The sequence below is a fragment of the Chinchilla lanigera genome, unplaced genomic scaffold (assembly GCF_000276665.1).
Source record: "Chinchilla lanigera isolate Chin_1 unplaced genomic scaffold, ChiLan1.0 scaffold00050, whole genome shotgun sequence".
In the NCBI taxonomy this organism is placed as follows: domain Eukaryota; kingdom Metazoa; phylum Chordata; class Mammalia; order Rodentia; family Chinchillidae; genus Chinchilla; species Chinchilla lanigera.
In genome coordinates this window covers 15104696-15131311 of record NW_004955451.1, presented here as the reverse complement: position 1 = coordinate 15131311, position 26616 = coordinate 15104696, and the positions used below count along the sequence as shown (strand labels likewise).

Below are 26616 nucleotides of genomic sequence, written 5' to 3'. Positions count from 1 at the left end.
CCCTTCACTTTTGAGCGTTTTCCTTTCCTTTCACAGTGCCTATCATACCTCCTAGTTTCTATTCACTCTCTCAGGCCTTACACTAGTGAGGCAACCCGATGCTTACACGTGCAGGTCTGATGTATTTCACTTATGAGTATGGTCTCTAGTTGTGAGCATTTACCAAAAAAGCCTGGAGTTTATCTTTCTTTATAGGCAACAGCTACATTTTCAAAGGAGTGTTTGATCTGTATTTCCGTGTAAGAAACTCAGAGCTGTAAAGTAGCTTTTCACGCCCTGGACCGTCCCAGACGTGTGTAAAGGTTCCCCGGCCTGCCTGGCCACTCTGGGCGCTGCTTGGCCGCGCGTGGCTGGCTGGTGGCCGCCGCGGGCCGCGGCGTGGCCTTGTGCTGTCCCCTGGACTGCCGGTGACAGGTGTGTGGTTACAGAGGAGGCGCACCTGGAGGAGGCAGCGGAGAGCCAGCAGAACGGCGAGGAGGGCACGTCCACACCCGAGGGCAAGGAGAGCGGCCAGGAGGGCGTCGACAGCCTGGCCGAGGAGGGGACCAGTGACAGCAACACCGGCTCCGAGAGCAACAGCGCCACTGTGGAGGAGCCGCCCTCAGACCCCGCCCCGGAAGATGAGAAAAAGGAATAAACGTTGCCTTGTTCTATGTGTCCTAGATACTTTTTTAAATGAAAGAAAAACGTTTTTCGGTTTTAAGGTGTTACGTGGTCTGTGTATTAATTTTTTTTGTCCATATCGCACCACCAAAGGCTTTTGGACCATGAGCATCACGAGCCCAGGGGCGCGGCCACCTTCCCTAGGCTGTGAAGATGGCCCTTTCCTTTGCGTCTCGTTGCTGGCCCCCGGCTGCCGAAGGGCTCAGAGTCCAGACTGAGGAACGCCCAGCTCCGGAGAGTTACCTTCCGTGCTGCAGGACCTCCTCCGACAAATGCCTTCTCCAGCTCACTCGGTGCTTACCAAAGCCATAGCTTTAAACCTGCCCCATCCCTGCCAGCGGCTTCCTGAGTCCCTGCGGTGTACGCGTGCAGAGACAGCCCGAGAACAGTCGCGTGGGAGCGTTTGTGTGTGTGTGTGTGTTTGCCTTCCCTGTCCACTTTTGATCAGTGTCCCGTGCCATGCGTGCTGTCACGGGGTGGAGCGAGCCCGTGGCTGGCTGCCCTCGGGCGGTGCTGGCCCGGGTGCAGTGTGTGTCCCTAGGTAGTCCGTAGCTGAGGAAGTAGTCTTACGTGGCGCAGCTCGTGCGCAGTGTCTGTTGCTTTCTGTCCTAATTCATACGGGGAACGTTCTGGTGAATTCGTCCTTATTGTACAGGGGGGAAAGTATTTTTTTTAACCAGGTTTTCCAAAGACAGAATAGATCACAAGTATTCTATTAAGGAGTGGGACATTTTTGTAACGGACTAGATAATGACCAGCCCATTCCAGAAGAAAAACGGCTGGGAATTAAGTTCGTCCACTTGAAATGGTTTTACAATAATCAAAACATTCAAAACCTCAAGGCTCAGATCCCAGAGGTCAGAGCCAACCTTTTTGATAAACTCTTGGTAAAGCTTTGGAGACTAGAAGCAAGATAGTTTGTGACATGTACGCTTCCTAAAAACTAGCATAGATTTTTACTGAATAGTGGTATATCTGATGGTCTATGTTTCTTAAAGGTCCAAATGTAATAAAAAAACAAAAAAAATGGTCTCAGTGTTTTAATGCCTATGTATTTGTAAGCAAGACAAGCATGCGGCCTTGTCTCTGAAGCCTGCGATGGCGTGGACAACCCTGGAGCTGTTAGGAATTCGCACGCTCACCCTTGTCTCTCCCAGTGTCTGAAGCTGCGGTCATAAAGTCTTCTGTAAGAAATGCACACACAAGTGTTTTTCTTAACACAGGTCACGTTGCGTGGGGGTGGGGAGGGAAGGTGTGCACGTTAACGTGCACAGCGTAACTTCCCTTGATCTTGGTGACAAGGTGATGGGATCGGGAAGCCCTGAGCGTGCACAGAGGGAATGCCGTACCGGCCTGCCTGGCTGTGCGGTGGCCGGCAGTCCTGGAGGACAGTTAGGTCAGACGGGACTTGACAGCATTGACCCTCGGGGGATCGTGGAATTAAAATTCTTTGTTGGAGAGATGCAGACGTGGACGTCTCAGTGCTGAGAGGGTTCCATGGAGGTCTTCGATTTTTTTTGCCCGTATCCCCATAGGCACTGGACAAGTAGCATAACTATAAAGTAGGTTGAGCTACTCCTACGACTTTTAGTGCATTTAAGTGAATGCATAGAGATTGAGGGCTTACATTTTATTTTTAACAAATCAGACAAGGGAAGCTTTATAGTTCCTGTTTTCTCCCAGAAGTTTCTAATTCGTTCCCTTCCCCCCAGGACCAGCTTTCTCCTGCACTCCTTTTTCAGTGGCTCCTACAGTGCATGACCCTGTGCAGTTTGGGTGGTGTCGTGGTGCTTGGGTCACTGCGGGACCTCGCTCTCATGGAGTCCCCTGAGATTGTAACGGAGTTTCCAAAATTCCTCTCACCAAGAATCTTCGCTGTTCCTTTCCTGAGTGTAGACAAAGGCGGTTAGCATCACATATCAGCTCCCTGCAAGACTATCAGGTGATGCACGTCCTAGAGCAGTGGGCAGTGGTGGCAAACCTATGGCGTGCGTGCCGCAGCAGGCTGTTGGCTATCGTTAAAAGCCTAAAAGGTTTGCCTTCACTGAGGCCACCGGGTCTAGGCCTGCAGGGGGCTGGGCCGCCCAGGTGTGGGCGAATACATTGACATTCACAGGACAACAGAATTGCCTGAAGATCTGCTCAGGACAGACCCCGTTACTCAGTGGCCTGCGGGGAGAGGGGAAGAGGAGCAATCTCATGATGACACAGGCGTGTGAGAGCCATGTGGGAAAAAGCACAGGTTAGAACAGCTGAGAAGGGATTCTGAGCCCATCACGGTTATCTCCTGAAGTTCTAATTAATACGGGGAATGTTCTGGTAAATTCGTTTTGATCCTACACTTGGATCCTAATTCAGGATGTTACAGAGTGGTGCTAACAGTATGAAACTCCTACAGCCCTCAGTGAAGGGAAGCTTCGGTTTTTCATGTGAGCAGGGAGTGGAGCTGGGATTATACTTTTTAAATTCCCATCTCAGAAATAATTCCCCTTCCCCCTGCCAAGCGCCACCACACACGCAGTCTCCCCGCCTGCTTTCACCCCTGTGTGCTCCTTTCATCTTGCTGTTTTTCACTACTAAGCAACTGAATTCTTAGTGATTGACACATTAAAGGGTTTAGCATCTTTGCAAATGAAAACTACCCTGCACCCTACCGAGCTCAGGGCAGGGCGACGCCCTGTCGGAAGAGATCATGCCGGGTGATAATTTGGCAGACTGGGATCATGTTCCTTTGATCGGTATGGTCAGGGGAACACTGAGTTTAGTAGGAAACGCTAAGTCTTTTTGTGATCTTAAGGCTGTTCATAAGCGTCTCGCTATTGTGTAGCTTAAACTATATGAAATGGCCAACGCAGGTTTTTAGCTGCAAAAATGACCATCTCACCAGCTCCAGAGTAATAATTCTACAATTATTCCGCAAGTATCAGCCTTAGGAGCCTTCAGAATGTGAAACGACGGAAACCGGTATTTACCAGAGGAATGTACAGGTCTCCAGCTCCTTACTGCATCCAGTAGCCGGAGTTTAAAACGTACTGTGGTGAGGGGGCTGGGGATTTAGCTCAGCGGCAAAAGCGCCTGCCTGGCAAGCACAAGGTCGTGAGTTCGGTTCCCGTTACCGGAGAAAAAAAAAACAAAAAAACAAAAAACGTACTGTGGTGGACATATCGTTCCACTTAGTATCGAAAGTATCTCGGCTTGTATTTAGGAGAGAGATGTGCTCCTGTGGGGAGGGGAAATTCCCAGATGGTAGCACAGATGTAAAACCGAAACGGCAACTTACAGATACTCTTTGAGGAGCCGCTCAAAAGGCAGGAAAGGCTGCCCCCTGCTCCGGACATTTGAGAGGTTGGAGGACCTTGAGCCAGTCGCCGCCCGCCCCCTCTGCCGCACTCACCCAGCTCTTGGACCCCAGCGGCCCTCGGGCCTCAAGCTCTGCTGAAATAAACACCTCCAGCCTGGCCTGGGGCCGCTGGTCATCTCAAGACACCTCATTCCTTCCTTACTTAATTAAAAGTATTTCTTTCGTCAGCCTGCAGGCTGACTACCTAGCCCAGTAGCCTCCTGTTTATATACCCAAAAAGTCACAGAGAATAACCGCTATCCCCTCCCAAGTAAAAGATCTTCAAATATTTCATAATGCTCGGCCCTTGCGATCCACTTCTGTTCTCGTGGAATTTAGTGTCTCCTCTCAGGCTCCTCTCGGGGAGCTGAGGGGAAAGAGCGTTTCGCCCTCTGACTTCTGAGGTCTAGACCGCTAGGAAGCACTGTCTTCTCTAATATGGTCAGATCAGGGCTCCGCCCCAGACACTGTACCTAATCAAAGGACCACATCTCTAGACCTCGGAAACCATCTAAACTGAGGGGTTGCCCTGCAGGGATCTCAAGTTCATGCAGCATGAAGATTCATGACCACATTATAGACTCGAACCCCGTGAAGGGCATGCTGGTGGATATTTTCACACAGGGCAAGCTGAAGAGCAAGCAGGTTCTCTTCCTAACTCGGTGCTTCTCTAAGTGGGGCTATTTGCATAGCATCATCACAGTTTCTGCCATTTCTGGCTACCACAGGTGCTGTTATTACTTCACGGTTTTCTTTGAATTATAGTGTCTTCTACTCTTTTTTATTTTACAGGGAAACTTTAAATCAGCATAAATGTGAAACTGTTGTCTTCTGTCAGAAAAATATCCTAAACACAAATATTTTAGGCATTATGCTTATGCTTAAGTACGTGCTATTTTTTTACTGGTGTTATTTTGTTTTGTTCTTTGAGACAGGACCTCGCTATGTAGTCCAGGCTGGCCTGATCTCATGGTATTCTCCTGCCTCAGCCTCCCGAGTGCTGAAGATTACAGCAGTGCAGTACCACACCAGCTTAAATACGTGCTATTTTAAAGAACTTGTGTAAAAGTCCACCTACCACCCCAAATCATCTTAAGGATCCTATGTACTACCGGCTAATGCTCATTGGAAAAGACCGCACTGATGCAAGGTTTATTTCCTACTACTGGAGCGGCTGGAGACATCTTCTCAGAAATTGTCCTGGGGTCAACAGCAGCTTGTGATGCATGCACAAATTAGTGGAAGTTATTTCCATGATCATCTCATAAGTAATAGAAGCTGTTGAACATTTAGTATCTACCCATGTGTTTTTATGCATTTTCCAATCACTGGAGTTAATATCAGACTGGGTCACTCTACCAGTAAAATCTGTGTTTGTAATCTTGGGCCCACCTTGCTTTTTCCTGGGAAAGAACCGAGTGATAGGAGACTGAACATTTGTCCTAGGGATTTGTCCCTGGGGATCCGTAATCCAAAAGACTCCAGACAAAGCGTCCCTCTGGAGATCAGGGCCCTCACCACCGGCAATGTGCATACACAAACGGCTCCCTGACCAATCACATCCTTGCCTACAGGGCCCGCCACACCGCAACATGAAAATACACAACCACCGAACACGAACGCCAGGGAGGCCAGAGACGATCACGGCACTGTGCTAGAGAGCTTCGCGTCCTGCTGTGCTGTGTTGTTTGCCTTTCACACCTGTTGCGGTTTCCTGTCGGTCTGTGAACCATGGGGAACATTTGAAGACGCCTCGGTGAGGACCGGAGATTTCAGGAAGTTCTGACCTCAGATGGATGTTATCCAGGGCGACTCTCGGCTCCACCCACCTCATCCTGTGTGGGCTGTAGAGAGGCCCCTGGCCTCCTCGGAGCGGCGCCCCATGTCCTGGGACTTTGGCAGGTGAGGCAAGGAGAGGTTGATTGGGGCTGGCATTTTTTTTTTTTCTGCTTTTTTAAACTTTATTCCTTTTATTAGTACATAGTTGTCAGACATGTTCATCACATTCGTCGTGGAGAACCGGTACTCGTACATAACACACCTCACTCTCCCTCTCCCGCCAGCTCCTTCTCCCCTCCCATTTACCCGAGCTTTTTCCATGTCTTCCTTCCACTTCTTTTTGTCCTTTTCCCTTCCTGCCCTCTCCCTTCCCCGCTCCCTTGTTCCCCATCCACTTGAACATGGTCTTCCTTCTTCCTAATATCTGTCCTCCGTTACACTCCTCATTTACCCTTTACGTTTTTCACACAAGAGAAACAATGCAAGGGCTGGGGATTTAGCTCAGCAGCACGGCCTGGCAAGCGCGAGGTTGTGAGTTCGATTGCTGGTACTGGGGGAAAAAAAAAGAGAAACAATGCAATATTTAATCATGTGTGTCTGATTTATTTTACTTAGGGTTCTGATCTTGGGGTGCATCCATTTTCCTACTTTGTAGCCCAGGCTGGCCTCAAACTCACAATGATCCTCCTGCCTCAGCCTTCCGAGTGCTGGGATTATAGGCATGCACCACCACCCCTGCTGGTATGGTGCTTTTAACACTATTGGTATGATACCTAGGAAGGAGAATAGCTGGGTCAAATGAAACCTCTAGTTTCAGTTTTTGAAGAATCTCCATACTGATTTCTACAGTGGTTGCACTAGTCTACTCTTCCACCCGCAATGGCTCCTTTCTCCCCACAGCCCCTCCGGCATTTGTTATTGGTTGATTCCTGGATGGGAGTTCAATTCCTCTCTGGAGTGAGATGGAATCTCAGCATTGTTTCAATTTTCATTTCTCAAATGACTGGTGATGTTGAGCATTTATCTATATATATTTTTTTCCTATGCTTCTGCATCTGAAAAATGTCTTTATTTCAGTTGCCCTTTTTGGATTGGGTCTTTAAATTTGAGGAGTGTGATTTTTTTTTTTTTTTTTTTTTTTTTTTTTGAGTTCTTTATCCTAGATGTTAGCCCTGTGTCTGAGAAGTAGCTGGTGAAAAGTGTTTTCCTATTCTGTAGATTCTCCCTTTACTCTCTTAGTGGCTTCTTTTGCTGTGCAGAACTTTTAAATCGAATGTGATCCCTGTTATTTTTTGGGTGTTTTTTGGAGGGGGCAGATTGTGGTACCAGGAATCAAACTCACAACCTTGCGCTTGCCAGGGAGGCGCTGTGCTGCTGAGCTAAATCCCCAGCCCCTCCCAGCTGTTGATTCTTTGTAATCTTTCTTGTGCAACTGGGGCTTTGTTCATAAAGTCTGCCTACGCCTACGTCTCCAAGAGTTTTACCTCTTCTATCTTCCAGCAGATTAGCTTCAGTTTTTATATTTAGATCTTTGATCCGTTTCAATTTTAGTTTGGTGCCTGATGAGAGACACAGGTGCAGGTTTAGTCTTCAGCACAAGGAGAGCCCGTTTTCCCGGGGCCAGCATTTATGATCTCCAGTTTTGAAGGCTGAGTATTTTCCAGTTAGGTCTTGTTTTCAGGGAAGCTTGGTGGCAGCACAGGTCACCCGGGTCTCACCGGTGTTTCAGGACGTCCCAAACCACTTGGAACCAGCACTCAGGGATTGCCGAGCCCTCCAGAAGCAACACTAACAGATCCAGCCCGTGAAGGATGCAGTCAGGCACACGAAGACAAGCGGTGGAGGGCTGAGGGTAAGCACACAGGTTTTAGTACAGTTTGTGGTTCGAGTTCAGTTTTTAGTTTTCTCATTTGCGCAAGAAGGGGGAAAAAAAGAGGGGAAAAATACTGCAGTATCCGTTTGCTGGTGGGGTTGCGAGAAGAAAAGGAGAAAATGTGCAAGGGGCTTTGTCCACAGCCAGGAACCCTGTGGGCCTCCAGCGGGTCTCAGCGGTGTTATAGTTGTGGGTGATGAAGATAGTTCAAAGTGGGCCACCTGAGAAAACCTGCAAAACATCTAAACCCGTTCACTGAGTGTCTCTAAATATGAAAAGTGGTTTTTAAAACTCAGTGAATGCTTAATTTAAAACAGAAAATGTATGCCGGGGACGTAGCTCACTGGCACAAGCACCTGCCTGCAAGTGCAAGGTCCTGACTTTGATTCCCTGCACCAAGAAAAAAAAATGTATCACAGAGGATGCATTGCCGTGAATCTCCTGCGGGATCTTCCCCCGCACTTCAAACACACTTGTCCCATCCCTCTTGCCGCTTTCTTCTGTTTGTTTGTTTGTTTGTTTTTTGGTTCCAGGAATCGAACTCAGGACCTTGCGCTTACCAGGCAGGTGCTTGTGCCACCGAGCTATATCCCCGGCCCACTCTTGCCACTTTCTGCAGCAGTCCTGGAAGTCCTCTTTCGTGAGTGTCTTTAGGTGCACTGTGGTGAGTGCCTCCATGTCCTGAATTGATTCAAAATGTTTTCATGTTCATTTTGAATTTGGAGAAGCGCCAGAACTTACACAGTGCCATAACCAGTGAATAAAGCGAATGAGGATGCTCCGTAACATCTATACAAGCCTGCTTTTCTGCCTCCGGACGGCACTCCGCAGCAGCATTTGCTATATAGTTTTCTTAATCACAACCTGTAACGACACTCACAAAAGAAGACTTCCAGAGCTGCTCCAGAAAGTAGCAAGAAAGATGAGATAAGTGTGTTCAAAGTGACTCGGAAGTCCTGAAGGGGATTTGTGGTAACATGTCTCTTACTGTAATGTTTTTTTAAATTTACACACTCACTCTGTATTTTGATCACATCACGTACAACCCGTGAAAGCCATAACTTCATCCACGGCACTATCTTCCAGTCAAACAGTGCTGGGTTAACAAGAGAAGGAATCTGTAGTTAAGAACAGGAAGTAACTCAATCCCTCATCACACAGAGCTGCTGAACCCCTGCAGATGCCAGATCTAGACTAAAGGCTTTGCACCCATCCTCTCCCTTCACCCACCCATAACCTTAGGAGGATGGCATGAATATTATCCCCATTTTTCAGACTGAGAAACTGAGGCTCACAGAGGTGAAATAACTGGTCCACAACCACGCGATTAACTTATGATGGAGCCAGCATTCCCAGCCAGGTCTGTGTGACTCAGGTTCTGTGGGTGATGGGTGCCCCGCTGTGAGAAACAAGCTCAGACTGCAAGCCAAGCAGCCTCCCCTCCACAGCAGCTCTCTCCGGGGACCAACGCTTTTCTCCTAGCCCTGCAGTTCTTAAAGTGCTTTTCTAAGCAGGTGAAAGGCTCTGAAGCAAATGATTTCTCTCCGTGGGACAATGAGAAAGACGGTGATCCTAATCGTCATTTCCAGAGATGGGTGCAGGCGGCCACAGCCACGCTGGCGGTGTCCCAAGGTGGAAGTAGCAGCTCTGCTTTTCAACCGCCAGCCGGGCCCTCCTTCCACAAGCTTCCACCACACACCTAAGGAAATGCAGTTGTCACCTGAAGCATGTGATGTAACAAGGAAGAGCGGGCCAGCGACAGAACTGGAGAAAGACCCAGCCGCCAGAGCACCGTCCTAGCCCCCTGGCGGCCCACGGAGCGCGTGGGCAGCAGCACAGGCCTGGCAGCGAAGCAGCAGGCAGTAGCGGGGAGCCCGGGGAACCTGCGCTCTCAGAGCCAGTGCTGAGTCATGAGCCCCCACCAGGCTGGTCTCCAGGGGAGATGTGTTGATGGGGTTTAGGATGCGTGACTCCCCACATATGGGGTCTCGGGGCACGGACTTTCTTAAGCAGACGGGGTTGGAGAAACGGCAGGGACAGGACGGACTTCCTGGCCTCCTCTGGAAGCAGACTGTAAGACTCTCATCTGAGAGCTGCCTGCTGTGCTCAGCAAAAAGAGCATCTTATTCCTGAAAAGGGGGTGTGAGGTCTGAGCACACAGAGCTGACGGGGTCCCCCCTTACTCCTCTCGGCTCGGACCCCCGTGGTCCTCTCCTACGTCCCCATGACCTTCTGCTCCTCGTGAGAGTTCTACACATGCAGTCAGCTTCCACCCTTTCTTGGGGGTCTGCATTTTCTTAGAAGGCGCCTTTGTCATGCAACTCTTATATTAAATAAATTTGTACGCTTTTTTTCTTGCTCATCTGCCTTTTATAGAAATGCGGCCAAGGCCCCAGCAGGGTGAAAGAAAAAAAGATTTCTTCCCCCTACAGAAACCAAACCCATCGTTCCTGCTGCGGCATGAGTTACGTGGGTCCTTGCGAAGACACATCTGTGCGCGAGGCAGCCCGAGATGCATCGCAGTCTGTTTAGTTTGCTCTCTCGGGATCAGAAGTAAGGGCACGGTGAGCAGCTGGCTTCTCTGACACGGGCATCCCTCTCCTCCAACAAGCAGTGCCCCAGACAGGTGTCGCTTGTGGGAGGCTTAAGGACCCTGGCAGTAAGGAGAACCTGGAGCCTGCCGGTGTCTGCGTCCCTGGGATATGACACATCTCCACCCGGAAGTGCACGGTCCCCCGGGCGCTGCTTCCTGTGCTTTACCTCCAGCGCCCTCTACAGGAGCTCGACAAGAACTGGACGCAGGGACCAGGACGGAATCCTGTTCCATTTACCTGGAAGCGAAGGGGTGTTGACCGCTGGAGCTGTCCGGCCAAGTGGGTCACCTCACTAAATCAAGGTGAGCCCCAAAGTCCCTGAAACAGAACAGTGTGGAGCTCTGAACCCTTCTTCCAACTTTCATTCACTCCACAAACTACTGCTGAGTGCCTTTTGTATGTCAAGGACCTTCCTTGGCCCCTGTAACAGACTCCAGTATGGCATGGCCCCTGCCTTCTGCCCGGTAAAGGAGCTTTCTATACAGTCCAGTGGGTACGTGCTGTGTGAAACGCTTCCCACAGATACGTCCCCAACATGCCCTTACCCCACTACAGGATGGGAGTGGCTCTTTCTTTGTGGATATCTTTGCAAGGCTCAGGTCCAGAACCGAGGTGAAGGTGAGCTAGAGCCGTATCTCCCTCCTCCAAAGCCGGGCCGCCTTCCCTGCTGCCCGCCACTCCCCACTCCACCCCCTCATCCCCGACAGCCCGCATAAGACAGGTAAATAGCTTGGTCAGAGGCATGAACCCAGCAGTCAGTCTCCTAACCATCGGAAGTTGGGTGCGCAAGTGACGATATTAGAGCACTTTGCACATTGATGATGGTGAGAAAGATTATGCAGTAACACAGAGCCGTGCAAGCCCTAGCTACGAGGCTAGGCTTTGTCAGGGAGCAAACGTGCATCAGATAAGGACTGGGAAGCGGAGAAAGAAGCTGGATCCAGTGTGGCGGATCATGAGCAATCTCTTACTCTGTTCAAAACTGGGGTCCATATAATTAGATCATTTTCATACTCAGTAAGGGTTCGCATTGCTGGTGTTAGGGAGTTCACATGTACACAATTCTATTGAAAAATAGTTTTTAAAACAACTGTTTATGTACAATGATGTGTCATTTAAGAATATGTATTTTAAAACCCACTGCCATGCTTTAGACTTGTTACAACAAGAAAAAAAAAATCAGTAGTCCTGAATTAACACATTTGAAGCTATCCAGGAAGAGAAGCGAGTAAAAAATTTACCTGGGAATAAATTCTCCTTTCACCTCACGGGGCTTAACGACGTCATCCCTCCTCCCCCACTTCTTGGTGCCAGCGGTGGCGTCGGAACACCCAGGCCAGGAGTGAATCTGCCACCCGAAGAATAGCAGATTAGCCAAGCTGCCTCCGGGCAGGCTGGCGACGTCAGAAGAGGCTGGTGTCCTTCCAGAAGGTGATGTTTGGAGGATAACGAACCCAGGCTGCCGTCAGAATGAGAAATAGAGACTGATCAACGTGAGGCTGGGCCTAGCGTGGCTTCTTACTCTGCCCCGGGTGTGCATGGATTGCCAAGGGCCAGGAGAGGCTGCCGGGGCAGGTTGGCAGCTGCAGGGCACCGGGCTGTGGGATCCGAGGCTGCTGGGTACGGGCTGGAGGCGGCCACCCCCGTGCTCCCACCCTGCCGCACAGCTGCGCTGACCCCCGTGTGGCTCTCAGGGTTGTTTGTGGACCTGTAAGAACAACAGACGCTTCCTGCTCATCAGATTGCAAAACTCCTGGGTATTGATGAAACCAGGACACGTTCCTTCCCCACCCAGTGCCGATCCCAGCGCTCCAGGCCTCTCCCCGCGAAGGCTGGGCCTCCAGAGAGGGGCGCAAAGTGCGCGCTCATTCACTGGGAGGAGCTCTGAAGAGTCTGTAGATCCCCGCTGGGCGTGAGCTGTGGCCATGTGAAACTTGCGTCCTTGAAGGTTGCCTGTCCTTCACACCCCTTCCTTTGTCCCCCAAAAGAGCTGGGCTGCTCCTGGGCAGAACCCCTCTGTCCTTGCTCTGGAAACTGCCCTCCTCCACAGGCTGGGTAGATTTCTTCAAGGGCAGGGCCCCGTTTACAACGGTTTCTGCCTGCTGCCTCCTTTGCCGGTCCATCATCCCAGGGAACCAGCTAGGTGCCCTCGGAGCCCGCAATCTGGACCCTAGAGAGAGCCCAGTTCTTCTGGCCCCCGCAGGGGAATTTTCCAGGGTCGGTCCCGCCCAGCTGTCTCCCCAGCTTCTTGCTAGAACCAGCAGCCTCTTCTCTGGCAAAGAAGTGCAGACAGAGGCCACCATCCGGGGCCCATGGAACTTTCTTCCTCGTGTCCAGCCACTGCTTGCTGGTGGCCAACAGGGAAGATTCACAGGCCGAGAAAAGCCAGAAAGATGGGAGGGCCTGCATCGGAGGGCTCACAGCTCGGCCATCCCGCCTCGGGGTGCCTGAGAGAGGGCTTGTGTGCCGTGATCCTGCAGGGCTCACCGCTAGGCTCCCACGCGCCCTGCACTGATGGAGCCCAGAGCTCTGGGGGGCAGGAGCGGGCTGCCCTGAGGGGCCTTCCTCATCAAGCCCCACCTGCCATTATTCTTATTTCCCCTCAGAGGTCTCGGTGAGCGTGACCCGACTCCGGGGCCAGGCCCATCCAGACACGCTGCCCCCTGGCCCTGCCCAATCAGCCATTGCTATCTGGGTCGCTGGGACAGGGGCTGGAGACTTCTCTGAACTTGGCCACCGGGCCGGCACTCAACTCCAAGGACTCCCTGGTCCGGTCTGGCACTGCCTCCTGCCTGGCGTCCCTCCACGCGGCCCCCATGTGGGTCGGTGGCCGTGCCCGTCCGCAGCAGGAGCGAGCAATTTAGCGGGGGAGCCTCCGGCCCAGCTGCTTCCGTATTCTCCACTTTCCCACGGGCCTTGCATGTACTGATCGTTAGTGGGGTCTGTTAGGGCACAGACAGGCCATCGGTCTCCGGAACACGCCCCTGTCTTGGCAGCAGATACTGTCATCAGGATCAGGCTTTGGGGTGGGAGATCCGGAGGAGCCCGTGGTGGGAAAAACGGGCAGATGGAGACACAGACCCTCTGTGACCCAAGGGCTCCACCCAGAAGAGAACTGGCTCGGATCCCGGTCTACCCAAACCTCTCTGCGCAAGGCCTGTATAAGCTCCCCCAGGTCCCTGAAGAAAGCCCAGCATCTCCCCAGAAAGACGACAGAGTTCCCTTCTCTCAAAACAGCCAGCCACGCCCCTCCTGCAGCACCAGGGATGGCCCGTGTGCAGATGAGAGACCGGGGTGGCTCAAAGTCCTGCTCAGGCGGGGGAGCTGTGGGCGCCCCAGGGCAGCTTGTGGATGGGAACAGGCTGCGGAAAAAGTACACGGGTCGCCCTTCAACCCCGAGGGGGTTTTTGCTTGCTGTCTACAAGACCAAAGGTGCTGTAAGAAAATTCTCCCCTCCTGCTTTCACTTCCTCTTCTCTCTCTTAGCCCTGGGAAGGGGAAAATCCTGCAGATTCGCAGCTGGGGTGTAAAAGGACCAGAACAACATTCTTCTGGTTGCATTTTAACAGTGTCTTCTGGCAGCCACTGAGAAACAGGGTTTTGAAGTTCACGGCTCAAGGTCAGAGAGAATCTCCGGGTCAGGACAGACTGCGCTGCTGGGCAGGACAGGGGCCTCCGGGCTTCGGGGTGTGGGTGGCCCCCAGGAAGGGCTGCCCCCCTGAAGACATGGTTCCAGGCCTCGTGGGGCCGTGGTGGCCCTGCAGTGGCACAGGTAGGTCCCAGGAGAGCCGGACAGAGGGGAGCAGGCAGGGGGAACTCGAAGTCCCAGCGTGGCCCCTGCTGTGTCAGCACCCAGGACGTCCCCAAGCGCTGGGAAGAGTCCCTAGGTTTACAGAGAATGATCATCACAAACGTCTACACCTGGACAAGGGTGCCAAGGGTGACCAGGCTGGCACCAACAGAGCAAGACAAAGCCGAGGGAAGAGGAAGGGCATGTGCCCGGCGCTTCAGTGTCTCTGATCGCTGGTTCCACAAGTATTTCCCGAGCCTGTGGGGCTCCAGGCTCTGTTCTGGATGCTGGGTGTACATCAGCTAGCAACACTCAAACCCCCTCAGCGTCAGGGCTACATCCGGTGGAAACTGAGGCACACTCTTGTGTCTCACACACCACCCACATCTGGACACCCCAGGGCTCCCCGCTGTAGAATTTGAGGCTCTAGGGATGCCGGTCCTTGTAAGAGAATCTGCATTCTTTGGCATGAATGGCAGACGAGCGCCATTTCAGTCATCGGCGATGCACTTAGGAGAGGTGGCACTTTTGCCCTGGGTCCTCAGACCCCACTCTGGGTCACCTGACAGTGTCTTCCACCTGCCTTTGGGTGGAACTGGTCCTCCTGTTTTAATTAAAGTGAATTAAACAGAGTCAGCTTCAATAATTGGGTGATGCAGGAATGTCCCACCGGCCTCCCTGGCCCTAGGCACCGGCCAACGCCAGGCTTCTGGTGTGTCATTATCCACCGTTTCCTGCTCAGGTGCTCCCTGGCTCCCCGGGATAGCTGGTTTCCTTCCGCCAAGGAGTCTGCAAACCCTGTATCACAAGCATCTAGAGAGGGTGTCACCGGCCCGCCGCGGGGAGGGTGTCCCACAGCGTGGGTGCTGCTCCTAGGCCACGTTGTCTATTTTCCTGGGTCATGTGACGATGTCACCAGACGCTGAAGACCAAAGCTGGAGGGAAGGTCACGAAAGAGTCACTAGTGAAAAGCAAGAGACCTGGCCGGTGCGGGTTCCAACAGAGCTGGGTACACAGGTATCATCTTGGTGACAGCTCATTCATTTGAAAAAGATAAATAGGTAACATGCAAAACACACAGGGGAAACTGTCTGTGTAAAGTGACCCTGTGGTAAAGCGTTGCAAATTGAGAAGTTCTTTTCTGCAGCGAACGATCCTAATTGGGTCTTCGTGACGTGGATTTGTTAAAGGCTGGCAGCGAACCGCATCCTTCCTGAATTAGCTGGTCCTGCCTCCTCTCCCTGAGGTGCAGGGGCTGAGGGCTCGTGCCAGCACCAGGCATTGACATAGCCGTCTGCACACCCAGAGCCATACAATTCTGCAATCACCAGGAATTCAAACGAAAACCACTCCACACTCCGCGTGGCGCAGTTAGTAAGTCACATCCTCTCCGGCCCCCTCTGTTTCTGCCAGTGAATTGAGCTCGGAAGGGCTGCTATTTTCCTTATAATGCCCGCTGATGAGCTCGCCTCCCTCTCATCATCACGACCTGCAGCTGGGGCGAGAGCAGTGCCACTTGACAGCAGAAAGAAAGAAAACAGTTCAAAGAATGAGATCTGATCAAATGCTAGGTTGGAAAGTTTCGCCAGAACTGACATCTCTCTCTTCTGGGCGGACGTAGGGACTTGCGTGCGTAGTCATCTCGTTCCCAGCTGGTCTCAGTTAAAATAAATCTGTCCTTGTTTGCATTCGTTCCACAAAAGGGCCTGGTGAGACTCCTGAGACTTTAGAAATGGTTCTCGAGTCCTCTCAAAAGAATCCCCCAAAGATACCTGTATGTCAGCCCGGTTTTCTCCCTGGAGCACAGGTTGTCTTGGAAATCACATGCAGCTGATGGCCCTGCAGCCCTGAGCTGTGTCGGGGCCTTCGTCTGTCAAATCACAAGAGTCATTGCCTCTTTCTTACCTGCTTCGCACAAGGGCTAAGCAATAGCCTAGAAAGGGTATCACCTGGCCCAATAAAGCCCAGGAGACGGTTAGCCCAGTGGGTGACCAGGACCTCCGGATCCATCTCTCCCTAAACAAGTCCTTGTTCTTTCCATATTTGACCTGTTTCTCCACGGGCTCAATATTACCGAAGCAGGTGTACTTGTAATCTTATTGGTTGATCATAGCTCTGACCCACATTATACCCACCTCGTGATTTTGCTCTATTAGAACTTCCTTTGAGAAGTGGGCTTCTTGGCAACCCACTTTCAGGTCCCCTCCTCAGGAGCTCTCTCCCTCTCTCTCTCTCTCTCTCTCTCTCTTCTCAGTTTCCCTACTCTTAACCTCTGTTGTTCCTTAGAATTCATTCTTTGATTTTGAGGACCACAAACTCAGCGTATCTGATATCTAGCAGGTTGGGAGTTACGTTTACTCCCCCTGTACCAAGTTCACCAAGGATTTCTCCCCAGCAGGGATGAAGGGTGCTAAAGGACATGGGACAGGGAGCAAGTGCCCACTGGAAGTCACTAGTAAACAAGCAGCTCTTGAGTGACCGAGCATCGGTCAGTCTCAGACTCACCTTGCAGAGGCAAACACTCAATTTACTTGCAAGGGAGGACTCGGCTGAGACGCTAATGAGTCAGCGTGAATTATGGAACGGCTCGTTCTTGGAACCTTTCGGGACTTCTCAGAAGCGCCAGCACCCTCGCCTGCAGAGTCTGTCTCCCCACAGCCCCCATAAATGTGCATTCTTCTGCCTGTGACCACCTGATTCTGAGAACTCTCTCTTGGTTCTACTTTGCCGAACTAGAACCACTGTGCTGTCGGCATTCTATCCTTCCCTGCTCCTCCCCCTCAGTCTCAGTGAATCAAAGCCCCACTGTCCCGTTTACACTCCCTCAGCACACCCCTAAAGCAGACCGCTCTGTGCCCGCTGCAAGCAATGCAATGGGAGAATAATTACTGACCAGGAGGGAAGTGCATGGCACAGTGTTACGTCAAAATAGTAGCTTACAGGACTCTAGGTACTGTAAAATATGAATTCATTCTTAAGAGACACATTCTTTTCTTCTGTATTTGGAATTAGACCCAGGGTCTTCACACTAAGCCACATCTCCATCTGCTTTTATTTTTTTATTTTGGGACAGGGTCTCACTAAATTGTTAAATTGCCCAGGCTGAGCTTAGACTTGCAATCCTCCTGCCTCAGCCTCTCAGAACGTTTATATATTCTTTAAAAAGAAAGAAAAGAGTGCATAAATAAGGTCATCTCTAAGTAGTTTTTATATCATTTTTGGTGCTTTTTAGCATTTCACATTAAATATTTCTGTTACTGAATAAATGTGAAGACTTCCTACCTGCTACAGGCTGTACTGTTAACTTCCCATTCCTATGGTGAAGTCCTAACCCTCACAATGTAAGACTTCGGGGAACAGGGACTCTGAGGGGTAATTAAAGTAAAACGGGGTCATATGGGAGGTGCAAATGCACTATAACTGGCGTCCTCCTAAAAATAGGAGATTGGGACCCAGACAGCATCAACCACACGAGGCCGCCTCAACAGGCAACCTGAGGAAAGAGGTCTTCAGAGTAACCCAGGCTGCCTGCACTGCGAGCTTGGACTCAGCCTCCAAAACCAGGAGGAAATAAACTTATGACATGTAAGTCACTCCGTTATGGCTGCCTGGGCAAACTATGACACTACCTGTCCCTCAAGACAGCTCCATGCCAGCCCTGCCCAGGACCTCCCCTCACTCCAAATTTCCCTTCCTTCCAGCTCTCTCTCTCTCTCCCTCTCTCGTGTGCTTGAGCTCTCTCTCTCTGTCTCTCTCTGTCTCTCGTGTGCTTGAGCTCCCTCCCTCTGTCTCTGTCTCTCTCTCTCCCTCTCTCGTGTGCTTGAGCTCCCTCCCTGTCTCTCTCTCTCTCTCTCTCCCTCTCTCGTGTGCTCTCTCTCTGTCTCTCTGTCTGTCCATTCCTCCCACCCTTCTCCCTGTGGGTTTCTAGAGCCCATGTCTCCTTCAGCTTCCTCTACTCCACCGGTCAGCCCTGATGGCAGGGAGGCTGAAATGAGGATGGAGGACTTCCCCAGGACACCAGTAGGGGTCAGGCCACTCAGAGATTTCCTGATGTGGGTGCTGGTGCTGGGGCTAGTGGTGACTACGTGTGTATGTATGTATATGCTCATACACGTGTGTGCCTATGCATGTCTCTGTGTATGTGTGTGCACATGGGTGTGCATGGGTGTGTCTGTACATGTGAGCATGCACGCGTGTGGGCACATGTGCGTAAGTGCACCGCAGGTGTGCACTGAGGGAGGGTGTGGTTATTCCAAGACAGCCCCTCCCCCTTCCAGTGGTGTGATCTCTGTCGCACTTACGCCCAAACCTAGAGTTCACAAAGCATTTTCACGTGTGTTCTCTTATTTGGTTGTCATGACAACCCGCCAGGGCTATGTATTATTTCCTCCGGTTCACAGGTGAGGTAGTCCTCGGAGAAGTGGGAACAAAACAGTTAGCAACCATAAGAGCTAGCAGGCATTCGCCCTCTGCATGCATGCCTTGTCCTCTTATTCTTCACAGAGAGCCCCTGAGGGTGGGATTATTGATAGACCCATTTTACAGATGAGAAAAATGAGGTTCAGGGGGTCTAGCAAGCTTGGAGCTGGGATTTAAACCCAAGTTTATAGATCACAGCCCACCCTTATGACAAAGATGCCATGCTGCCCCTCCCCACATAAGTAAGCAAGTCCTGGATGCAAGATAGCAGGGACAGGCAGGTACAGCTCCAAAATTCAGCCCTCACCCGGGGAAGACCTGTTGCCACCTGTCCCACTCTGGTCAGGGAGGGGGGCAGGTGAGTGGAGGCGTGGCTTGGGCAGGCTGCTCGAGTGTCTCCTGAAAAGCCCACCCGCCCCAACAACTTGGTACCCAAAGGTCTGGCTGGTTCTCCCACGTGTGTGGCCCTGCCCTCGGGGACTCGTGGTCAACACAAAGACCTCTGTTCAAGTCCAGCACTGCACCGGGCCTGCTGTGGCCCTGCAGGATACTGACGCTAAACCACAGAGACCTGCGTACACTGGGACATCACCAGCCCTGCGAGATATGCTGAGGGCAGATGAGACGACTGCTGTCAAACCCTGGAACTTCGATTGGCGATCATTTCAGCTGCACGGATCCCTCCCATCCTCAGCGAAACGCAGCCTGGCTTTGTCTTTCTTTTTGCAAGCAGGAAGACCCCTGCTGGGCTCATATCCCTAGACAGACTCAGAATTGGTTTTGGTTTTTGGGTTTTTGGTTTTTTTCCGGTACCGGGAATCGAACTCACAACCTCACGCTTGCCAGGCAGGCGCTGTGCCGCTGAGCTAAATCCCCAGCCCCTAGACTTAGAGTTGAAACGATGAGGAGATTTAAACAACTCCTGAGAGAAATGAGGAAAAGATCAGACCTACAAGGGAAGATGCGGTGGGCAGAACCAAACAAGAACCAAAGCAGACAAAAACTTGGCTTCCGTCTTACTAGTGCGAGTGATGGGGACATTGAAGAGACGCAGAACCACCCACGTCGCGGTCCACGGACCTTGCCCGCGAGCCGCTGGAATCGCAGAGCCTACGCCAGACCCGCCGGGTGGGAATCCGAAACTTACCCTTCCGGAAGCACTGGGCTGACAGCGATTCTCAATCTCCGTGCACGGGGGCCCCTCGGAAGAGCTTTTTAAAATCCTGACACCCAAGCAGCTTCTCAGAACATCTAGAATGGTCTTTATTTAAACCACTGCACTTTGAGAGCCGGGGTTGAGAGCCATTCCTGACCCGCGTGGCGATGTACAGGTCAAGGCGGAAGTGACCTGGCTGACACCATCCCCCTCCCCGGGGCTCTCCTCACTGTATTGTACCACCCGACAGAGGCCCTAGGGTCGGGTGACGGGCGGCATCGGGCTTTCTGTTCTGGGTTGGCTTCTTCGTGGTTACATCTTTGGCTTTGGGCCCCAGAGATGTGTGAACACAGGCGGCCTTCTTTACGTCTTGGATGACATCAGGGAGGCCTCGCCTTCCGGAGCAGCAGGCACCAGCGCCTGGCCCGGTGGGACTCTACTCCCTAATCCACCCGTCCTTGGGCTGGGAGAGCCCACTGCCCCCCACCCCCCGCAGCCTGGCCCTTCCCCTCCTTCCGCAGAAGGACACAGGTCGTCTTCCCAGAGGCAGGGAGCACCTGGGGACTGTCCCCGACCAGACCCCACAGTCATCAGAAGGTAGGTGAGGTTTCTGAGCCCCCACAAGCTGCACTCCCAGCTCCTCTCGGAACTGCAGGGACAGGCCCGGCTCGAGTCAGCGACCGCGACAATCTCACAAGCGGCAGGTGAGGGCCTCCCTCGTGACTTGTTTTCGTTCTCCCGCCGGCGTCGGGGCTTTGGGGGCGTGTACGTGAGTGTACCCGAAACCTCTGCTTGTCTCTGCTTGGCGTTTCTGGCTGCTGTTTTGAAGTGGCTTTTTGTTATTCTGTTCCTCTCGCTCAGCTTCACAGCAGCGTGGAAAACACTTGGCCCAGGCTGCTGTCTGCTGAGCTTCAGATCCCACGTAAACAGCTCTCGGGGCCTGGCGGGGCTGCACGGGTAGGGAGGACCTGGGCCTGTGGAGCCTTCAAAAATACACGTGCAAGGTAAACACCCCCGAGCTCGAGGGGGAGGACAGGGCAGCCCAAAGAAAGCAGAGAGAACTTTCCAGGCACACACTTGTTTCACTGATCGCCACCGCGCTGGCCAGGCCCGCGCCCCAGAGCAGGCAAGGAGGGAGGCTTGCCCGCCTGTGAGCCTCAGGCCTGCTGGAGGAGGACAGCTCCCGGCCGGCCTCCTCCGTCCTGGCGGATCTCCATCTACTCCGTCCAGCGCGGCAGCCGCTACCGACATGCCACCGCTGGGTGCTTAAAAAGCGGGGAGCACAACCATGGGGCTGAATTTTTTATATAATCGTACTTAGTTTAAATGAAAGTTGAGTGGCCACCGCTGGGCAGTGGCTATTGTGTTGGACAGTTCAGCTCCGAAGCAGGGCTTCTCAAACCCGGCTGTGGGATCGCACCGCCTGGGCCACGTTGGAACCCTCGGGTGCCGCCATGGGGGAGGCTGCTTGGTGGGCGAAGGAGCTCTCCAAACTCTCGGGTGACTGCAAGGTCCACGGGTGGTTTGAAGTGAGCCGGGTTTGAGAATCCCCACCGGAAGGCTCTTTGACAGCTCTTCCGATTCTCGTCCTACGTTTCGACCTGGGTTCTGGAGTTTTCAAGATTTAAAGCCCAAGTACTTTACCTAGAGAATTGACTGGACACGCTTACAAGTGTTTTTCCCTGTTCGAAATGAAAGGCATGACCACTGTAAAAAATTAAGAAAAGCCAGAAAAATAAAAGAAAGACTCCCCCTAAAGTCACAGGGTTAAAATATTTAGGCGTTCATCTTCCCAAACACCTTCCCACGGGGAGAGCCTCACTTCCCACCAAAGTCAGAATCACACCGCGCTTCCTATTTTGTGATTAGCTTTCTGTCACCTTGATTATTTGACGAGCGGGTATTCATTTACCATCCATCATAACTGCATGGCATGCTATATGATAGGCTAGGATGTATAGAAAACACCATTTATTTGTCTAAAGTTATATTTGTGTCGTCCCTATTTTTGCTACCACTTTTTTAAAAACTTCCCTCCTCAATCTATCCAGCAGCTTCTCATCGCAGCTCAGCTACCCCGACCCCCGGGGTATCTACAATGGCCACGGGCAACCCCTTGGGTCATCTTCAGCGGCTGCTAGGCAAGGCCCACACGGAGCATGCTGCGTATTCATTGATGAGTTGGGTATGACAGGGCAAAGGTCAGGCCGGCCTGGCTTCCCCAGGTCTCCAGTCCTGAGCCCGCCCTGCCCCCCATAATGAGGACGGCCAAGGCCAGCTCCAGTCCTGAACCCAGGGGGAGGTCACGTCATCTTGCTGAGCCTACAAAGAAAGCACAGTGTTACGTTTATCTGTAGATGTCCCCCGAGGCCTCACACAATCACCACCATCACCAAGGGGCCTTCAGCAGGTTGGATCATGGGGCTCCCAGCGGACGGTCTTCAGAGGTGGGCCTGGTCACTGTGGTGGGACCCGGAAGGGCTCATCTCCTTTGACTCTCCGCTTCCTGTCCTCCATGAGGCCAGCAGCTGTCCTCCGCCAGCCCCTCTGCCATATCATCCGGCCTCCGAGAGCAGATGGTGGACAAAATGTGAGCCAGAAGACGTGAGTGACAGAGAAAAGACACCTAGATAGGAGGACCAGTGAAAATAGGCTGAGATGTGGGGGAGGCAGCCTGTTAAAAATAATAACAACCCGTGATGCTTGTGTGGGCCAGAGTGGCCGCTTCTCTTTTCAAGAGTCTCCAGGACCTACACACACACACCCCCTCGCAACCCCGCCTCCACAGCGCCGGCACTTCAGGAATCACGCAGGCCACAGAAATGGCCTTTCTTCAGAAACTCATTGAAAGCTGAATTGAGGAACCTGGCCCGCTGCGCTTGAGAGCGTGAAGTAAGGAAGGTGTGACGGCGCCGGACCTCTTCCCCGTCAGCCCTCTCTCTGTCCCCTGCTTCTGCCCTATCACGTCAGAGCCAGGGTGAAATTTCCCTCGGGGCCCTGCCTTCGTCACCCGCTTCTGCCCTGCTCTCTGCCACATGATATCCCTGGAGAGTCCCCCCACATCATCACAGAACAAAAACAAAAACAACAAAGAAAAACTACCCAACCTTCCCTCCTTTCCATCTCCGCCCCCTCAGCGCTGGGGGGCAGGGGGGGCTCTTTGTCTCAAACACTAGAAATGAAATTGCTTTTTTTTCTTCCTTTTCACTTCTGCTATTTATACAAAAGTGCCTGCCAGCGAGCCTCAGCACCAAACCCATCATAATTCAAGGTTATTTTTGGATTTCTCAGCTGTAGAAATCTACCGAATGCCAAAACCCAAAACGGGCCTGGCTGAGTCAATCAGCAAGAGAACAAAGGAGGGAAGGGAACAAATGTTGTCGAGAAGCTTCCCGGGCCAGGTGCCGGGCTGACGTGATTTCGCCTCACACTGGCGGCCTCCCTTAGATGAGAACTATTATGGGTTATATTATTACAGACAGCGAAACTGAGGTTAAGTGACTTGGTCAGATCATAAGTATCAGGACTTGGGTTTGAAACTAGGACTGACTCAGACAGCTCCCCTCCTCCCACCCTCAAACGAATCCACCGATACCCTCATCCCTTCTGGCCTGTGCTCCCAGTCCCCTTGTCCTCTGCCCCTTTCTGCTTTGGAACAACGGGGCCAATCAGAGAAGGTTCTGGAAATTCACAGTTTGCTTTGGTTTGGCTTACTTTCTCCCCAGAGCAATGGCAGAATTCAGTGACCACAGGGGTCCTGAGGCTGAGGGTGAGGGTGAGGCTGAGGCAGGACTCTCTCAGAACGGTGTCAGACTCAGGTTGGATCCCTGCTGCAACACCTAAGACAGTTAACGTCGCGAAGCCTCCGTGTCCTGCCCTACCCGCTCTGGGGAGGCCCACTGAGAGCCTGCCTCGGACGTCTGCAGGGCTCAGGAAGGAGCACAAAGATCTACACATGCTCTGAGAGTCTACAGTGATGGCAAAACTTAGAGCTTTCGACAATAACAAACAGCTGCTGCGGCACACGTGCCATAGGTTCCCCACCACAATCAATATCAAGCTAATAGATTGTTACATCAAAGGGCCTCTAGCCAGGTGTGGTGGGGCATGCCTGTCATCCCAGCAGTCCGGGAGGCTGAGGCAGGAGGATGGCAAGTTCAAGCCCAGCATGGGCAACTCAGCAACTTCATGAGACCCTGTCTCAAAATAAGAAAATAAAAACAGGATTGGGGATGTAGCTCAGTGTGAAGGCCCTGGGGTCTAGTCCACGTCGAAAATATCTGCAAAATGTCAAAAGAGCAAAAAGCACTTTTTCATAATAATCTAAAGAGTCGTGTTCAAATGTAGAATCATGAGACGCCTTGGAGTCCTCCTTCCCAGCCGGTACCCCATCTCCTCCTGTGCACCCTGCGCACCTCAGCTTTGTGTACACCCCACAAACAGCAGCCCGGGGCCGCTGCTCGAGTTGAGGGGTTCAAACTCCACTGTGCTGATTTCCTTCGGTGGTCACACCGAGAAAGGAACCTGCACAGGCCTGAAAGTGACTGAGCCGGGAGGGACACAGGGGGCCACAGACCTGCCGTGGGCCTGTGCTGTGTGAGCTAAGCCACAGCAGGAACCTCAGCCTTCCTCCAGAGCGAAGCAAGTGAAGCCGGGCATGGTGGCGCGCGCCTGTCATCCCAGCGCTTGGGAGGCTGAGGCAGGAGGATTGCCATGAGTTTGAGCCCCACCTGAACCACACAGTGAGTTCCAGGCCAGCCTGAACTGCATAGTGAAACCCTGTCTCAAAAAGACGAAAGAAGATAGAAGAACAAGTGGCGCCAGGGGCTGAGGGTAGGGTTAGAGGCGGAGCAGGGAATCCAAAAGGGAGGAGGATGAGCCCGTGCTGGAGGTTGTGGTTAGACAACTGCGCAAGTTGGTTTTAAAAGAAAACCTGGAACTGTACGCTCGAGTGGGTGGATTTTACTATATGTAAATGATGCCTCCCATAAATTATGTAATGAAAACTTTTTGCTCAATGCCACATGTTAAGAAAGGAGTAGGATTTTAAAAGGGGAAAGTATTCAAGCATATAAATGAACTTGTCTTGAGGTGACATTTAGGGTGAGTACTGTGGTGGACATGTGTCATGTTTATGGTTGTCACTTTAAGAGTGGCACACACCTATCATCCCACCACTCGGGAGGCTGAGGCAGGAGGATTGCTGTGAATTTGAGGCCAGCCTGAAATGCATAGTGAGACTCTGTCTCAAAAAAAAAAAAAAAACAAATAGTCATCCTTTCTGGAGGAAATTCCCTTGTCAATGCCCTATCATCCCAGGAGAAGTCAAGATCTTAGACTCCCAGTCTGCTGGAGGCCAGGACTCTCGCCTGGGCCCTCCTCCCTACCGCAGGGCAGGTGTAGAGTGCCGGGAAGAGGCGCTACCTGGACACTGGGGCCACCAGAGCCGCCATCCTGGGGACAACAGAGCGTCCGACCCGGGGCTTCCAGCGGCTGCGTGACTGAGCTCCCGGTTCAACCAGTGCGGTGCAGGGCACAGGGGAGGGGACTTCTCCTCCTCTGGGAAAGTCCTGGGCTTCTCCGCTCCGGTTCTCCTCCTCCCTGGGGCGGGCGCCACGATGCTGTTAGATTCCTCGAGGAAGCGCCGGCTCCCATCCTTCCCCTTCTGGAAGCTCCTTGACGCTGGTCACCTGCAGAGCTGTCGCAGGCTCAGCACGAACACCTGGGCTTTCTAAGACCCAAAACATGCGGCGCCAGCTGTGTGATGTGCAGCCCGGCCCGGCAGAGGGCAGCTGGGGTGGGGAGCAGGCAGCCGGGGTTCTAATCCACCTCTGGTCAGCAGACCCAGACTTCCGGTTGCCCTTCCACCTTGCTGCGATGAGGTGGCTGCAGAAGGTTCTCCCCGGGAGGGAACCCCCCGGAGAGATCTGGGACAGCCTTCAGCCGCGCACACAGCTCCGGCGCGGAGCTGCTGGGTACCGGAGGAATCCTCTCTGGGTGCCCAAAATAGAGTAGCAGGAAGCGTTGCCGAGCAGTTTGGGAAACAAAAAACAAAAACTCCTTTCACCTGCCCCAGCCTCCTCATGCGGATCCTGGCAACTCAAAACACAGACACGCGAGCCTCGCCCTGGCTGGGCCCAGCGCGGCCCCGCAGCGGCAAAACAGGAAGCGCCTTCCTGCCAAGGCAAAGCCATTGTGTTCTCGCCCCTCACGTGTCCTGGCCAGGGCAGGAAACCGCCGCGCGGCCGTGGCACAGGTGCCGGGGTGACCCGCGGCCTCCGGGGGCTGCGCCCAGGCCCCCTGCTGTTCTTCCTCCCGCAGCCTGGCAGGCCCTCACCCGCACCACCTCCTTCCCGCGGTCTGATTAAGCCCCGAAGGGCTCCGGGCCTCAGAAGACCGCGGTCTCCCTCCCTGTGTAACTCCTAACAGCGCCACAAAATGCACCCAGCCGCTACCAGGCAAAGAGCCGCTTCTTAGGTCTCTGGGTGAGAAATGCTAGGCAGGCGCAAAGCTCAACCTTTCTCCAGTTTGAGGTGTCCCAAAATCCATGCCCACTCTGCCTGCTGGGTGCCCCGCACGGGCCGAGCTGCCCCACGGGGACGCATGGTTCCCAAGTGGAAGAAAACAGTGGCTGGAGGCCAGGGTGGAGAGCGGGACTAGAAGCCGCTGGAAGAGCGGCAAAGAAAAGGATGCTTGGATCGGGGGCCCGCCGGGCAAGAGAGACAGGGCTAAGCGTCCGCAGGCTTGAGGACTCTGGTGTGGCCCCTTGACTGTATCTTCAGGTCAGGGACCTTCCCCAGGGGCCTCAAGACTCATCCCTTTCCCTCCCTCCCTCCTTCCTTCCTTCCGTCCTTGAGCCCAGATTTTACACTGAGCTATATCCCCAGCCCTTTTTTCTTTTTTCTTTTGAGACAGGGTCTCACTAAGTCACTAAGTTGCCCGGGCTGGGCTTGAACTTGTGAGCCTCCTGCCTCAGCCTTCCAGGTGCTAGGATTCTTATGGT

At 52.8% G+C, this 26616-nt stretch overlaps 1 protein-coding gene and 1 long non-coding RNA gene across 4 annotated transcripts in view; one reads left to right on the top strand and one right to left on the bottom strand.

The window, feature by feature from the left end:
• Window positions 1-1693, top strand: part of Smarce1 (SWI/SNF related, matrix associated, actin dependent regulator of chromatin, subfamily e, member 1) — a gene marked incomplete at its 5' end in the record, with an annotated part of 17869 nt that extends 16176 nt beyond the window's left edge. The window contains 1 exon segment of the mRNA XM_005394363.2: window positions 429-1693. Within this exon segment, the coding sequence (XP_005394420.1) occupies window positions 429-637 (209 nt within the window). The 3' untranslated portion in view covers window positions 638-1693.
• Window positions 1694-6313: 4620 nt separating this feature from the next.
• Window positions 6314-26363, bottom strand: LOC106149673. Of its 3 annotated transcripts, none has more exons than XR_001235986.1 (6): window positions 25038-26363; window positions 19605-22239; window positions 11491-11708; window positions 8674-10567; window positions 7267-7628; window positions 6314-6332 (listed from the first exon to the last, which is right to left on the bottom strand). It is a non-coding gene; the product is annotated as an uncharacterized LOC106149673 (long non-coding RNA). The 3 variants fall into 3 exon arrangements; XR_001235987.1 differs by lacking the exon at window positions 25038-26363 and having other exon boundaries at window positions 8674-8751; window positions 10487-10567; window positions 19605-23769; XR_001235985.1 differs by lacking the exon at window positions 25038-26363 and having other exon boundaries at window positions 19605-23769.
• Between the last annotated feature and the right edge of the window lie 253 nt (window positions 26364-26616).